The 16863-nt window shown below is 41.4% G+C and overlaps 1 protein-coding gene across 2 annotated transcripts in view; it reads left to right on the plus strand.

Annotated features, from left to right (window-relative positions):
• The first annotated feature begins 1040 nt into the window (after positions 1-1040).
• Positions 1041-16863, plus strand: part of DPY19L3 (dpy-19 like C-mannosyltransferase 3) — a 74742-nt gene continuing 58919 nt past the window's right edge. Inside the window, exons 1-3 of one of the 2 annotated variants that reach the window (XM_070770895.1) lie at positions 1041-1179; positions 2965-3106; positions 6512-6645. In XM_070770895.1, the coding sequence (XP_070626996.1) occupies positions 3004-3106; positions 6512-6645 (237 nt within the window). In that variant the 5' untranslated portion in view covers positions 1041-1179; positions 2965-3003. The remainder of the gene's footprint in view (positions 1180-2964; positions 3107-6511; positions 6646-16863) is intronic. The other variant, XM_070770896.1, reaches the window with a different exon arrangement.

The raw sequence follows: 16863 nt of genomic DNA on the forward strand, positions 1-16863 counted from the left end.
AACAGAGGTAACTAGGAAAGGCACCTGGCTGAAGTAATTCCTGGAATTAAACAGATGGGCAGCCTTTTCACAGGTGGAGGACCTATAAGACCATTTAACAAAAATGAATTAACATGTGCTCTGAGAATCTGCTGACAAAGGCTTTACCTACTGTTCATCGCAGTGTGATTAAGAAAGATATTTACGTAGACAGAAGAGTAAAAGCCCCCCAAAAAGCTGACACCAGTTTGGAGACACTCGAGTAACACAGGAGAGTAAAAAGAGGAACATACTGTTTTCTAGAAGAGAAAATTGGGAAGAAGATACTGCTCGCTGCCCCCAAAAAAGGGCATCTATAGAGATACGAAATTATCTCTGTAGGTACTCTCACTGGCAGTCTGTGAAAGACTTCCAAGCACAGATCAGCGACAGCTGAGGCCTGGGGAGTTTGCCAAGACCGGGGAAGGGGTGCGCAGGCCCTGCCACCCAGGAAGCTGAGAGAAGTCCGAGTGGTCGGAGTGCTTCCGTCAGTCGGGCCCTTTACCCGCCCCTCCGGATCGACCAGCACAGGTGACAGGCGGGCGCCGGCGGAAAGAACAGTTTTCTGCTCCCCGCCCACCTTCCCCCTGGGGCACGAAGAGGTGCCACGGCTCCGCGGTCCGACCCGAGCCACCCTTCCTCGCAGCTCGGCCCTCTTCCCCCGAGCCCCACCGCTCGCTCTGGTCCCGGGGTGGTGGACGTCTGCGTGGAGGAAGCTGGCCTCCGGCCCTGCGGTCTGCAGCACGAGTCCAGTGCTCTTCCCGGGGTCCCGGGTGCCGTGGAGATAGCTGTATCCCACACGCTAGGACGTTCTGGAGACCGGAAGTGGGCTGCTTCCTTCCGGTCGGCGCCGCACGAGACGGGGCGGGGAGTCCCGAGAGGGGGCGGGGGCCCGCGCTGACGGACGGCTCCCGGGACCTATGGGCGCGGCCGCAGCGGCCCGGCCTCCCCGGCGCGCCCCCTCCCCGGGGCGGCAGACGCCCCCCAGCCCCCCATTTCCAGGGTGCTGCACAAGGCTCCGCGGCTGCGGGGTACAGGCGGTACCCACGGCGCGTTGCAGGCCGTGGTGAGGCCGCCCACCCGCGACCCTCTGCGCCCCCGGCCGGCCCGCCGCCTTCCTTCCCGGTCCCGAGCCACGCTCGAGGACGGCTGAGGCTCCAGGTTTGTGGTTGCGTGTCGGGCCGCGGGCGGCGCGAAGGGACGCTTGGGCGCCAGGCTTCGGCGGTCTGGGACTGTCCGGCGGGCGGGCGGGTGGCTGGCGCTGCGCCTTTGCCTGGTGGTGTTCGGCCGGATCAGCCGCAAAGACCGAAAGCCCACTGGCCGCCCCGCTCAGTCGCGCAGTCTGGGGGCGCGGCCCCGCCCCTCGTGGTGTCTTGGGGCACCCGATTTGGGACGGGTCGCCCCCTGTCCACCCGACGTGCGGGGCCGGGGGCAGCAACTCTGGAGAGAGCAAGTTTGCCGAGGGCGGGGCGCCTTCTTGGGCGACTTCTTGCTTTGGCCACGCGGGCGGAGGGAGGGCCTGGGTGGTCTCCGGCCTCGGCGGCCACGCCACTTCCTGGGTGAGTCCGGGCGAGTTACTGAACTTCTCCGGCCCCTCGGCTGCCGGCGGGGACCGCTGGTACTGTAGGGTTGGGCTGCGGAGGTGAGCTGAACAACGTGCCCTGCAGCGCCCCGGATGTCCAGTACGCGCTGGTCCTTCTAAGCAATGGAGGAAAAAAGCACCGCTGTCGTTTCCCTTTTCAAACATTAAGATAGCGTAGCTCGTAATTTAGTGGGGAAACTTTTGTTCCATGGATTCATGCAATTATCACACATAGTTGACACTTAAATATTTGTTGCCGTCTGTCCTAACATGTTACAGTGTATCCGTTGTGGGATTTTTTTTACAACTCCGCTCGGAGCCTCTTTCTGAGCATGACTGTAGGATGAGGTAACTTGGGGATAAGCTCATCTATGGAGGTACGACTTTGCCGACACTCCTTTTCTGTCTCGTTGCTCCAGATTCTCCATTTTCCGTGTTTGCACCGAAGTCTGTTTTGCCTCTCAGGTTTTTTTGCTTGTTTGAAAGAATGAATGAATTGCATAATGTTGGATGATGTGTTCTTTTCAATAGAGCAACTTGTTTACTTTTAGGAATTAATAAACTGCCCCAACTATCATGTCCGGCGGCCGGTCATAGTTGATAAATAATTAGTTAAGGCTGTTCATTCGTCGGAGGAGAGACGCAAGATGTTCTGGGGGACGGTAGCCAGCTTACTCACTGCCAGCACTCCCCCGCCTCCCACTTGCTGCTTCCAAACCAGGCTCCTGCTCCCTGCTGGCACTCCCACTGTTGCTCCCTGGCGGAGCAGCTGCCCTGATTGGCACACCCCCGCTGCCATCACCGCCCAGTCATATTCCTAAAGCTTCCAGAGTGTATTGTTTGAAGGAACACAGGTATCAGAATCCAGATATCTGAGACAAAACAGTATTTCAGTTCTTCAAAATCAGGCTATCAACAATGAACAGTTTATACTTAATACCATTTCCATGGTATGGCACTATAGAAAATGATAGGAAGCTACCTAATTATGTGACAAATTGCATGATGACTGCTATAACTCAGAAAGGGGAAGGATCAGTAGGGGTTGGTGCATCCCAGGAAAAGAAGACTTCCTAGAAGAAGGGCAGGGGTGTGTCTGTGATGCTCACCTGTGTTCCTAACTCTTGGCAGTGCCTGCCATAGAACCGGCGCTTTATAAATGTGGTTGTGTTAAAGAAATATTTGTGTTGTGTCTTGAGAGTAGCTTTGAATGCTAGTTAAGGTTTGGATGGGAAAATGGGAGGGCATGGTAAGCATGGGAAAATGGCTCAGGTAAAGTCTCTAAACACAGATGAGCGCTAGGGTGTATTTGCTAGAGAGGGTACTCACACATGGCTGGTGGTTTACTTCTGTGTTGTTTGTAGGAGTGGTTGGAAGAACAATGCATGTGAGTCTTTGACACCATGATATCCATCAGGCAAAGAAAAGGAATACAAACCACAGAAGTTTCTGAGGATTACACGGCACAAGAAGAAAATGTGAAGTTGGAAGATAAATTGCCATCTAGTATGTGATTTAAATTAAAGCAGCATTTTGGATTGTTTTTTTTTTTTTGTCTGCATATTGAAATAATCACTCTCCAACAGGAACAAAATTTGGAGAGACCTAATCGTTGAAGAAACTTGTTCTACTACCTGAGGGTTCTACAGATGATTTGATTGCAATCTGATAATATTCATTTTACAGTTATGCTTAGAATCCTTTGATTCACAGGTGTCTGTTCAGTATGATTATGCCAACCTGATCTTTTGACTTTCAGGGTAATACTTTTTCCCACTGTTCAGATTTTAGTCTCGTTCTTATTTTTCTGGTGTGTGTATGCTGCTCACAGTAGACAGCCTTACCTTGGATGAGTTTCTCAATTCATTAAAGTATTGAAAGATGAATCAAAACATTTTTTAATTTTTTATTTTCAGTCAAATTCCTGAATATTTTTTCTTTGCCTTTTTGGGGGGTGGGGAGGGAAGTGGTCAGAATTTGGTAAATTGTTTATACAGTGTTGAAGACTTTTGCTAAACCATGCATCAAATGACATTAATTGCCAACCTTTTGCTTTCTGAGTTGCTAAGACTAAGCATGTCAGGATTTTTAAAAGTAGGCATGAAAAAGTCCATGTCCATCAGCCATTTTGGATATGACTGAGTTTATGTCGACTGCAGCTAGAGCTGCTAAGTCGCTTTAGTCGTGTCCGACTCTGTGCGACCCCATAGACGGCAGCCCACCAGGCTTCCCCGTCCCTGGGATTCTCCAGGTAAGAACACTGGAGTGGGCTGCCATTTCCTTCTCCAGTGCATGAAAGTGAAAAGTGAAAGTGAAGTTGCTCAGTCATGTCCGACTCTAGCGACCCCATGGACTGCAGCCCACCAGGCTCCTCCGTCCACAGGATTTTCCAGGCAAGAGTACTGGAGTGGGGTGCCATTGCCTTCTCCGCAGGTAGAGCTAGTAAAGTAATTTGGGGGTAGCAGTTTTATAAAGTTGAGCAGTCATGCCACCCGGCTGTTAGCAAATTGAGATAATGCAGAGTACTCTGTGAAAATCTTATACAAATACAAGTTCAAGTTTGTCCTTTTAAATTTTTGCCAAAAGTTTTACTTTCATTTCAGGTTGGAAGGATTCGTTAACAAAAGAAAACACTTGTCACACACAGTAAACAATTTCAGCATTTGATAGAGGATTGACTTAATTTCAATATACAGTCATTAAAAGAAGATAAATGGAAACAATAGAGAAAAGTAACAGCACATACATCACCAAATTGGGCTGACCAACATCCAGACTTAAACAGTGCTGGGCAGTCCCTCCTTAACAGCAAATCTGGACTCTCAATTGGGGAAGGATCCTGGGTGGTGTGTTCACCCAACAGGCAAGATTTGAGATTGCAGTTAGGAGGACTCCCACTCATAATCCTGGGGCTTCCCTCATAGCTCAGTTGGCAGAGAAGCCACCTGCAATGCAGGAGACCCTGGTTCGATTCCTGAGTTGGGAAGATCCCCTGGAGAAGGGATAGGCTCCCCACTCTAGTATTCTTGGGCTTCTCTGGTGGCTTAGCTGGTAAAAAATCCGCCTGCAATGCCAGAGACCTGGGTTGGATCCCTGGGTTGGGAAGATCCCCTGAAGAAGGGAAAGGCTACCCACTCCAGTATTCTGGCCTGGAGAATTCCATGGATTATACAGTCCATGGGGTCGCAAAGAGTCGGACACAACTGAGCGACTTTCACTTCCACTTTTCACTTTCGTTTATAATCCCAGGCCACAAACTGATATCATCATTAGTTTGCACACAAAAATGCAGCTCTGGTTTTTCTTTAACTTTTATAATGCTGTTTGTTTTACCTTGTGAGTCACAAGACTTCTTAGACCCTGCGGGACTGGCCAGACCTCCGGGGCCCCAAAAATTTCAGGACGCACTCCCTTTCTTGTCTAAAGTGCCACCTGACTTGCTGTACTTGCAGGCAGGCACAGAATCAGGCACTGAACACCAAGCAGTGTTCAGGAAGGTCAGAAGCAGGTCAGAGACCTGCTGTCCTGCTTCTGAAGCCTGAACAAGATTTCCTCAATTTTAGTTTTGCTAACATTAAATTAAAACATAGCTTTGAGAATTGTTAATTCTACCAAAGCATTATTTGTCAGAAAAAAACAAAAGCAAAAAGGAAGGAACAGATATTCCCAGAAACCCACTAATCCTGAGATGACCGCTTATGGCCCTTTGATTATCTCACAATCTGCATGTTGTTCTCTGTACATATATACCTACAAGCATTCAGATGTGGTTTTGCACAATTGAGATCCTACATGCTGTTGTGTAACTTGCTATCTTTTTCTTATTATGATATATATGAACATACATCAGTCAGTGTATTTTAAAAATTTTGTCCGTGTTTAGTCACTGTGTAACTATAGCATAATTTCTTTAATTTCTTATTTAATATTTAGATGATTTTTAACCTTTTACCTCTACAAACTGAATTGTGATAAATATCCTCGTGGCCAAATGTTTTGTTTAAAACTATTTATTTAGGGCATATGCCTAGATTTAGAATTATTGTTCAAATAGGATGCTCGTGTCAGTGGCTTTTACTTCCTGTTGCCATGTTGCAGTGCAGAAAGGTATCAATTTATTCTAACACCAGCATTGTTTTTAAAATGTCTTTTTTGGTGTGTGTGTACACACCAAAACAGAATACTAAGCATTTTTAAGCTATCAAATTAGCTAGTATTGTAAAGTTATAGCTCTTTGTTTTGATTTCCATTTCTTTAATACTAACCTTTTTTTTTCTATTAATGTTATTGGCCATTTTTTCTTTTGTGCATTGCCTATTCTCATCGTTAATCAATTTCCTACTGGAATATTCATTGCTGTATTATCTTGAAAGTATACTATATTAAGAATACTTAACCTTTCTTATATGTACTATGTTTCCTAGTTTATACGTCCTTTAACTTTAGTGTGATGGATTTTTTCCTATGGATTTTAAAATTTTAATCAAATTTTGGGGTAGCTTTTAATGAATAAACCACACATTTTAAGTAGATCATATAAAAGACTGTTTATATTTTAACTATAACACATTTATTCTTCCATTTAAGAAACTTATTAGCTAAAGTAGGTCAAACATGGGTCCTAGGTTTTAAGGTGAATGAGACAGTGTGCTTGTCTTCACGAAGTTCACATTCTAGTTGGCAAAATGGAGAAATGAACAGTTAGATACAGTGGTGGGAAAAGCTATAATAAAAGTATAGAAAGATCTGTGGAATCACAGAAAGGAGCCCCTAACTGTCTGCGGGGGACAAGGAGAACTTCTCCAACGACAGGCAGCTGGAACTTAGCATGCTTGACAGTCTGAAATAGAACTATTAACTGCTAAATCCTTTACTGATTTGGTTTTTCATCTGTTTTATTTTTTCTAAAAGGTTGTACCAATAGACGATTATGGAAGATTCTGTCATTTACAGTTGGCGGAACTGTTGCCCTGTGCATTGGGCTTCTTACGTCTGTCTACCTGGCCACTTTACATGAGAATGACTTGTGGTTTTCTAATATTAAGGTATGAACATTGTATGATTTACCTATCAAGGTCTCCAGTAGTTAGTTAGCCATTTAGATGTATGACCAAGACAGTTTCATTTTGCCATAAAGAATTCAGGCTCTTATGCTTGGATGCAGAGTAAAATGACTTTTGTTAATTTAAAATAACATCAGAAGTTTTATAGTCAAATGAGTTTTTCCATTTTCATTAATTTATTCCAATTATGTATCAGTTACTCTAAACCAGTATTTTTCAAACTGTATATTGTGAAAGTGGTGTAGTAGGTCATGAGTAACATTTTTCTTAATGAAATCAGATATAAGAGAATATGGTCACATAGTAAGACTGATAATTATTTGTGAAACTTTTAACTATATGTATGTATATACAAAATGGGTCACAGTATAATTTTTTTCTGTTGGGTATAGAAAAAAAGTGGGGGGTGAGGGGCAGGGGGAGAAAGAAAGAAAGCCAAAGCAACTGTTCTAAACCAAGGAGTTTTAATCTGGCTCCATAGATGACCTTGATGTGGTATACCTTTCTAAAAGTATATACAAAAGATAAATGTCATTAGATTTTCAGGAGGGTCTGTGATTCTTTAAACACCGGTTTTCTTATTGTCTTTCTCTCTCTCTCAACATTTCTATACATCCTTTAATTTGGCTTTGGTTCCGAGCAAGTATATCACTTAAAAGGAGACTTACATGTTGCCAGTGTTTTTCGTCCAAATATAGCTTGCTTTTCATCCAAAAATGTCATGATCTTTGACCTTATTTCCCACCATGACTTCTAATGACTAGTTGGTGATGAAGGTAAATTGACTTTCACAAGCAAAGTTTATCGTCTGTGAGAATATTCAGAAGCATCTATGCAGAATATAAAGACAGTGTCCAGTGTTTTCCAGAATATTTGGAGCTTCAGTTCCATTATTGGGATGAGTCTCCAAAGGAGACTACTTTGAATGACAAGTTTTATTTTTATGAATAATGTCTAATATGTTTATTTTTTTAAACCTGTCATATTAGTTTATAGGTATAGCAAGTATCTATGTATGTATCTTTTTACAAATGATCATGGTACCAAAGAATAATAATTCTTATCCTTCAATGACACTTGGTAGTTTTTCTTGTCAAGAAAAATTTTACTCACCTATGTCTTTTTAAAATGGAGTACCTGTAAATAGATTCCCTGGAGATAAGAAATTTAAAACTTATTTAACACAAGTATTTTGAATAAAGCAGGGAATTTCCCCTTTGTGGGCGTGAAGCCAAAATTAAATGCTAGGAACTGTATAGCAAGGTAACAGGTGAAAGAGATCACATAATTTTAAAATGTAAGTTTAGTTCTTTAATTTAAAGCTGATAAGTGGCCTTACTAATATACCCCCTCATCAAGAAACCTGAGGAAAAGGCCAGGTCATGTAGGGCTTTGTGGAGTGGGCAGGAATTGGAGAGAAATGGACAGAGACAAGAGTCAGAAGGATGTAATGATTGATCGTTTGTGTGGAGGACGATTGAGGAGGAAGAATCATCAGTGATGACCTTTCTTCTATTAGAAGGATAGATGGGTGGGTCTTCATTCACTGTGATCATGAACCCCATGAGAAGAGAAGGTCTGGAGGAGACAGTAACACCTGACTAATGACCTGGAGTTAAGCCACTCTTCACAGGTTGATGGCACAGTCCTCCCCAAAACAGCCTCTCACGTCAGACACCAATCACAACTTTGGGGGTCCCCCAGCTACTCTCACTTCTGACCAACTGGCCATACATTCACTCAGGTAACACAGAACTCAGGGAAGCTCTGTACTTATCATTACAATTTTATTATAGAACTAGGATACAAATCAGAGCCAGCCAAAGGGAGAGGCACATCCGGCTAGCCTGGGAGAACCCCAGACTCAAAGTCTCCATTGTCCCATCTCCCAGAGTCAGGACATGACTGTTATGTTCTTGTATGGCAATATATAGAGTATTGCCAGCCAGAAAAACTTGCCTGAGCTCTGGTGTTGAGAGTTTTTACTGAGGTTTCATTATGTATGCATTATTAATTAAATCATTGACCACAAGGTCGAACTCAATCTCCAGCCCCTCTCCACTCCCCAGATGTTGGTCTGATATCTGCTGGCTAAATGCCCCAAGCCTCTGATGATATGGCTGGACTTTCTGGCTTGACCAACTCCCATCCTGAATCATCTCCTTAGCGAAAACTGTCTAGGGGTCCACCCTGAGTCACGTGTTAACACAAGCTATCAGATGTGGGCCAAGGAGCCCACCGTGAGTAACAAAGATACTCTTGTCACAGGGAAGTTCCAGGGCTCATTGGCTGCCCGCGGGAACAGGGGACAAAGGGCAACCAGTTCTTTATTATACAGGAGTCAGTGAGGCAAGAAATGACGAGTCCGGGTTTGGATACATTGTGAGTCACTTTCAAAACAATCCAAGTAAAGACCTAGAGTAAAGGAAGCTGGATTTATGGACCTGAAGGCAGGAATTCCATCTGTGTTGGAAACAGACACTTTGATGTTACCAGCTTGTGGTTGTGTGGGCAAGATTGTTTGGGGAGTATGTAGAGTGAGAAAAGAGACCCTACGCTGGATTCTGGCTGTGCCTCACATGGCATCTGGGAGAAGCCGTGAAAGAGGCCCATCCTCTGACAGGTTTCTCCTTCTCACCGTCAACCACCACCCCCAGCCCCTCAAGCTTAAAACTGGGCCAGAGTCTTGATGCTTTTTTTTTTTTGGTCTCTATTCAACCTCTCTCTCTTTTTCTCCCCTGTGTCACAAGAGGAGTCCTGAGATGTTGTAATCATTTCTCAAACCAGATTGCAGGCATTGGTTTATTTTTCCTCTTTGACCCATCTAAACCCAGCAATCTCCAGAACTCTGCACGGAAGGCAGTGATCTAAGCTTGCCCTGTCCAGTACAGCAGCCGCCAGCCAGGGGTAGCGGCGGAACACTGGAAATGCGGCCAGTGCAGCACAGGGACTAAGCTTCAAATTTTACTTAAGTTGAACTTTAATTTTCAAGTATGTATACATTCTCTGTTAATAAACCAATGACAATTGTAGCCATTATTGATCAGTGATTTACTTAGCCAAAAGAGAAGCTCATTTTCAGAGTTTATACCTAGATTTACTCCATTTCATCACCTTCATCTTGGAGGATTATGGAAGTATTTGAGACGTGTAAATCTGTTTTCCTCTTTTTTATTTGTGAGTTATAACTTACCAAAATTACTAGGCTACTTTTTTATGAAAATACTTTGATCTCTTGAACACCTTGAATTAGTTGTAATTATTCAGAGAGTACAGATATTGCTAATAAAATAGACTAATCACACATTCAGTTTATGCATTCAAAGTAATTTTTTTAAGTGATCATAACAATGTTAGTATTTAATATGTGGGAAACTCTGGAACAGAGAAACTGGAGAGCTGAAAAGGAGAAAATGTTGGTTTAAATGGTCCTAGAACATGTGTATGTAGTATCCTTTCGTAGCATATTTTTTTAATTAGAAAGTCATTTTCAGAGTATAAGAGCTTTTTTCAAATAACCTTAATTGAATGTCTGCTATGTGCTTGACCTTGTTTTAGGTGCATTTTACACATATTTTATTTAATCTGGCTGTTTCCAAAGCCCAAGCATTTTAACTCTAACTTGTCCTTTAAATGCAACCATGGTTGTTTTTTTTTTTTTTCTCCTGCTCTATATTATAAAAAAAACAAACTAAGAGAATTTAAAGCCCATACTCTTACTTGCTGTGCTACCCTCACAGTGACCCGCACATCATCAGTGCTGAGTAGACAGTGCTCTTGTGGAGCAGGGTTAACGTCTAAGGGTGAGGGAGTGGTGTAGCCTGGGGACCACGCTGCCGCAAAGAATCTGGTTGAAACCAGAGCCGAAGGGTGCAGCCTTCGGAGCTTGCCTTCAAGGTTGGTGCATGGTTAGCAATGGCAAGTGGGGAGCTGTTAATTGTGTTTATAACAATTTGTGTTCAGTAGGTACTAAAGTAAATATCTGTATGGTCTTGTTTGTTTTTGTTTTTTGAACGTGTATTTTTTTTAATTGCACAAACTATACTGTGATAGCAACAAAAACTTTTTCAATGAAAAACATTACTTGGTATTCATTACCTGTAACAGAAGACAGTTTTCACTTTCCCTTCCATTCTTCTTCATTCTGTATGTGTATATGTATTTTACTTATTTATGACTTCAATATAGGTAGTTTTTATAATGATCATATGCTTTTCAATATACAATTGTATATTTTCATGAACAATTATTATGTAAATAATGATAGCTATATAATTTAATCTTTTTGGCATTTTTATACCCTTGGTCATTTCACTGTTTCCTTGCTCCCCAGTTTGGGGTAGATTGTTTCTGACTGTGTGGGTAGAGCCCTAAAATTGCTTACTTCTCATTTTAAAGTGACAGGATAAAGATGTCAGTTCTCTTCCTTTTTTTTAGAATTACTTCAGAGCAATTGAGAAAATGAAAAATAGTCAAATTCCTTCTTTGATGAAACTAAAGAGTCCTGTAATCTGGAATCGCAGTATATGAGGAAGGGCTGCCAAATTCAGTGAAACTCCTAGGAGTGTAGAAAGATGCTGAGAGAGGAATCTCAAAGCTGCAGATTTTAGAAAAACCTGCCAAAGTTTAGTCCTCCAAACTCACTGGCATATCCTAGGTTGGGGGGCGTGGTGGCTAATGGGACTGGATGTAAGGAGCAATGACGGAAGCTTTCCTGGAGACACTCTGATGTGAAAGAGAAACAAGACAGACAGGCTGAAACGCATCACAGAAACACGCCATTTTTATAAAAGTTTAGAAGTTTAGGAAGACCAGGATAAAGAGAGAAAACTTGCATTTTCAACAGCCCCACAGCTGCCAATCTCTGTTCAGTAAACTGAGGAGAAGACTAAAACCGCACTCTGTAATCCACTCTGAAGCACCAGAAAAATTCTTGCAGGCCTAAGTTATGGCCCAGGCCTCTCCCCTGTATGAACTTCTGACGTGTAGCTGATTGGGTAAGAACTTGCCACATTCAGAAATTACTTAATACTCAAAAAGGAGCTAGTACAGGATCTGTACAATGATACTGCAAGAAAAAAGGGAAGAGAAAATCGAGAGCAAATGACACATGAAGAATAGTCACCAGAAAACTTTTACAGCAGAGACAAGAAGGTTCTAGCCAATCCTGTCACACTGAAAAGCAAACAGAATGCAGTGTTTGCCACTGTAGAAGGTGAATCCAGATTAGGAATATAGCAAGGTATGTACCATCTTTAAAGAGAAGTAGGAAGATGACAAAAGGAAATGAAACTTGAGCTGACAGAACTTAGTCAATAAATAGAATATTTAAAGATATAATCATAATAGATAGAAATCATGACTACAGGAGGCCAGAACCTGCAGAAAGCACAGAGAAATGTTGGACGGGACTGATTACACAAAATAAAATTAGTAAAGTTAAAATATTAAAGAGAAGTGACAGCTGAGGAAAAACAGCACCCAGACTGCATAATTTGCGTCCCAAAGGAACCAAAACCATGAAACAGGAAAAGAAAAAAAGTTTAAATGTGTAATTCAAGAAAACTTTCCAAAAATAAAAGAAGACTTGAATCTACAAATTGAACAGGCACAGTGGGTCCCAGAAGATTAGGCCTAGAAAAGTCGTTAGCAAGTTGTAGTTATGAAGTTGCTGTACTTGAGTAGTAAAGAACTTTTGGTCATCCAGACAAAAACATCAAGTTGCGTATAATAGGAGACAAAGGTCAACCTGGCTTCCACGTTTTCCATAGTCACACCTAGTGCTCCAAGACCACGAATGACGTCTAAGAAAGGGGTTTGCATATTTTAACCTGATTACTCCACCATATATGAAGCACCATACACATTTTTTTGACTCTGAGAAACATGTATTTTTAACAACACTTGGAGAAGTTGATAGAGGAAAAACTTTATCCTGTCAAGAGATAAAAGGCAAAACAGTGATAGAAAAATTGTCAGCGAAGTTCAAATTTATTTAACTCTAGGACTAAGACTAAATAGTTACAGAACAAAACATATGTGAACAATGTGAACGAATTGAAAGTCACTCAGTCATGTCTGACTCTTTATGACGCTATGAAGTATACAATCCATGGAATTCTCCAGACCAGAATACTGGAGTGGCCCTTTCCTTCTCCAGGGGATCTTCCAAACCAAGGGATTGAACCCAGGTCTCCCGCATTGCAGGTGGATTCTTTACCAGCTGAGCCACCGGGGAAGCCCATGAACAATGTAGTAACATGTAATAATGTTATTCTATAATAGTAACACACCACAGTGTAATAATAACATAATAGCACAAGTTAGAAGAGGAATTGGAAAGAGAAGGTAAAAGATGGTGGAGGTATCCTGATTTATCTTTTATAGCTAGAATTCAAAAAGTTTCAACTAAAAATCATGTCCAGAAACAGACACACAGTATATATATAATAGAACATTCCAAGAAAAATATCAAGTAAAATTGGCAGAGGATAAATATGAATCTCATAATAAGATTGTTATTACTCCTTATAGGAAGTAAGTAGATACTGTCCATAGAGGTAAAGAAGTTATCCTCTGAGGTTATAAAGAAAGGTAACAAAAACATAAACCGTCCAAGTTAAAGACACATGTACACACATGCAACCACACACACACACATAGAAACAAGCAGACAAATCATGTAGCAAAGGATGTGTTCTGAAAAGCAGCAAAAAGCATCACACAAAATGTATTAACACAACTATATCCAGATCTTTTTGTTTAAGTAAGTGTCGATGGATTTTACTCATCTAATAAAAACTCTGGATCATAAAGCAAATCACATCATATATGCATAAGATCCTCCCAGAACAAAGTTACTTAGAGGGATTAGACCAAAGGTGTGGATAAAGACTTAATAAATGCAAAAGGGGGAAAGAAAGTCTCAAACAAAAAATTTTATTAAGTGAAGCAAAGAAGGTCAATGTGATATGACCTAAATCAAATCCCTAATGATTATACAGTGGAAGTGACAAATAGATTCAAAGGGTTAGATCTGATAGACAGAGTGCTTGAAGAACAATGAATATTGTACAGGAGGCAGTGATCAAGATCGTCCCCAAGAAAAAGAAATGCAAAAAGGCAAAATGGTTGTCTGAGGAGGGCTTACAAATAACTGAGAAAAGAAGAGAAGCTGAAGGCAAAGGAGAAGGAAAGATATGCCCATCTGAATGCAGATTTCCAAAGAACAGCAAGGTATGATAAGAAAGTCTTCTTCAGTGATCAATGCAAAGAAATAGAGGGAAACAATAGAATGGGGAAGACTAGAGATCTCTTCAAGAAAATTAGAGATACCAAGGGAACATTTCATGCAAAGATGGACACAATAAAAGACAGAAATGATATGGACCTAACAGAAGCAAAAGATATTAAGAAAAGGTGGCAAGAATACACAAAAGAACTATACAAAAAAGATCTTAATGACCCAGATAATCCCAATGGTGTGATCACTCACCTTGAGCCAGACATCCTAGAGTGTGAAGTCAAGTGGGCCTTAGGAAGCATCACTACAAACAAAGCTAGTGGAGGTGATGGAATTCCAGCTGAGCTATTTCAAGTCCTAAAAGATGATGCTGTGAAAGTGCTGCACTCAATATGCCAGCAAATTTGGGAAACTCAGCAGTGGCCAGAGGACTGAAAAGGGTCAGTTATCATTCCAATCCCAAAGAAAGGCAATGCCAAAGAATGTTCAAACTACCACATAGTTGCACTCATCTCACACACTAGCAAAATAATGCTCAGAATTCTCCAACCAAGGCCTCAACAGTACGTGAACCAAGAACTTCCAGATGTACAAACTGGATTTAGAAAATGCAGAGGAACCAGAGATCAAATTGCCAACATCTGTTGGATCATTGAAAAACCAAGAGACTTCCAGAAAAACATATGCTTTATTGACTACACCAAAGCCTTTGACTGTGTAGATCACAACAAACTGGAAAATTCTTCAACAGATGGGAATACCAGACCACCTTCCCTGCCTCCTGAGAAATCTGTATGCAGGTCAAGAAGCAACAGTTAGAACCGGACATGGAAAAACGGGCTGGTTCCAAATTGGGAAAGGACTACATCAAGGCTGTATATTGTCACCCTGCTTATTTAACTTATATGCAGAGTACATCATGAGAAATGCTAGGCTGGATGAAGCACAAACTGGAATCAAGATTGCTGGGAGAAATATCAATAACCTCATGCAGATGACACCACCTTTGTGGCAGAAACTGAAGAGGAACTGAAGAGCCTCTTGATGAAAGTGAAAAAGCTGGCTTAAAACTTGGCATTCAAAAAACGAAGATCAGGGCATCTGGTCCCATCATGGCAAATAGATGGGGAAACAGTGGCTGACTTTATTTTTCTGGGCTCCAAAATCACTGCAGATGGTGACTGCAGCTATGAAATTAAAAGACAGTTGCTCCTTGGAAGAAAAGCTATGACCAACCTAGACAACATATTAAAAAGTAGAGAGATTATTTTGCCAACAAAGGTCTGTCTAGTCAAAGCTGTGGTTTTACTAGTAGTGAAATGTGGATATGAGAGTTGGACCATAAAGAAGGCTGGAGTGCCAAAAAATTGATGCTTTTGAACTGTGGTGTTGGAGAAGACTCTTGAGAGTCCCTAGGACTGCAAGGAGATCCAACCAGTCCATGCTAAAGGAAATCAGTCCTGAATATTCATTGGAAGGACTGATGCTGAAGCTGAAGCTCCAGTACTTTGGCCACCTTATGGGAAGAACTGACCCATTGGAAAAGATCCTGATGCTGGGGAAGATTGAAGGCAGGAGAAGGGGATGACAGAGGATGAGACAGTTGGATGGCATCACTGACTCGATGGATATGAGTTTGAATAAGCTCCAGGAGTTGGTGATGGACAGGGGAGCCTGGCGTGCTGCAGTCCATGGAGTTACAAAGAATTGGACACAACTGAGCAACTGAACTGAACTGAGGCAAAGAAGGACAGTGTTCCAGTGATAAACATACAGACTACAAATAGGACTATCTGTGTATCAAATAATCCAAATATTTACAAAGCAAAAACCACAGGAGATGCAGGAAGAATATAGAAATACACTAGTATTGAGTTTTAGTTCTTTCCCATTCATAGAAAAGCATGAGGACAAACATAAGTAAGGGGGGGGGGGGCCCTCCCTGGTGGTCCAGTAGCTAGGAGTCCATGCTAGAGGGCCTGGGTTTCATCCTTGGTCAGGGAACTAGATCCCACATGCTGCAATTAAGGCCCAGTCAGCAAAATAAATATTTTTTTAAAATAAGGATATAAAGACCCAGTAATATTGAATATGATCTAAAGAGAGAACATACACTCATCTCCAGTTTCCACAGAACATTCACTAAAACATTGATAAATTAAGCCATAATGAAAATCTTGGTCCAAAAATACGGAAATTATATGATAATATTCTCTAGTCACAGTGTGATAGCACATAGTCTTGGCTTGTTCCTGACTTTGGGCATAAAGGTCACAATATCCCCTTTATTTAAATAAAGATTGGAGATAACTAATTAAAAAGAAAAATCAGTACCTTGAATTTTAAAAAGAATCTTTGACACAGGTAATTAAAACTGTAGAAATTACAAATGAAATCTAGAAAATATTGAAAACTATGTTTCAGAATTAATAAAATGAAAGTATTCAGAGGAAAATTTATAGCTGTTAATACTTTCATTATGAAATAAATGAATTATTCCACTTCTGAAGTCTCGCAACAGAAGGAAGAACTTTAATAAAAGAAATTGTCACCTCAACAGTAGGAAGACAGTTCATAAATGAATGGTTGTTTGGGGAATGAAAACTAAAAGATAAAGATGTGGTAGGAAGTGAAAATATCTAAAAATTACAAAGATCATGAAATATGGTCACAGAGAAATAACCATAAAGACCAAGAAATAGCCATAAAGGCCATGAAATAAGAAAGAGCCACATGATACTACTTTGTTTGATTTTATGCAAATTAGATGAGTGGGTAACATGGATGATTTTCTAGAATATAAATTACCAAAATGGTCCCAGTAAACACAAATTGTTTCTGTACATGTGATAGAGAAAACTTGGAAAACAACTTCCTAACCCCCACCCCCAAAATACCAGATGCTGTTGATTTTATGAAGGAATTCTGCCAAACTCTTAAAAAATTCCACTGCTGTT

This window comes from Bos indicus, chromosome 18, assembly GCF_029378745.1.
Source record: "Bos indicus isolate NIAB-ARS_2022 breed Sahiwal x Tharparkar chromosome 18, NIAB-ARS_B.indTharparkar_mat_pri_1.0, whole genome shotgun sequence".
Classification (NCBI taxonomy): domain Eukaryota; kingdom Metazoa; phylum Chordata; class Mammalia; order Artiodactyla; family Bovidae; genus Bos; species Bos indicus.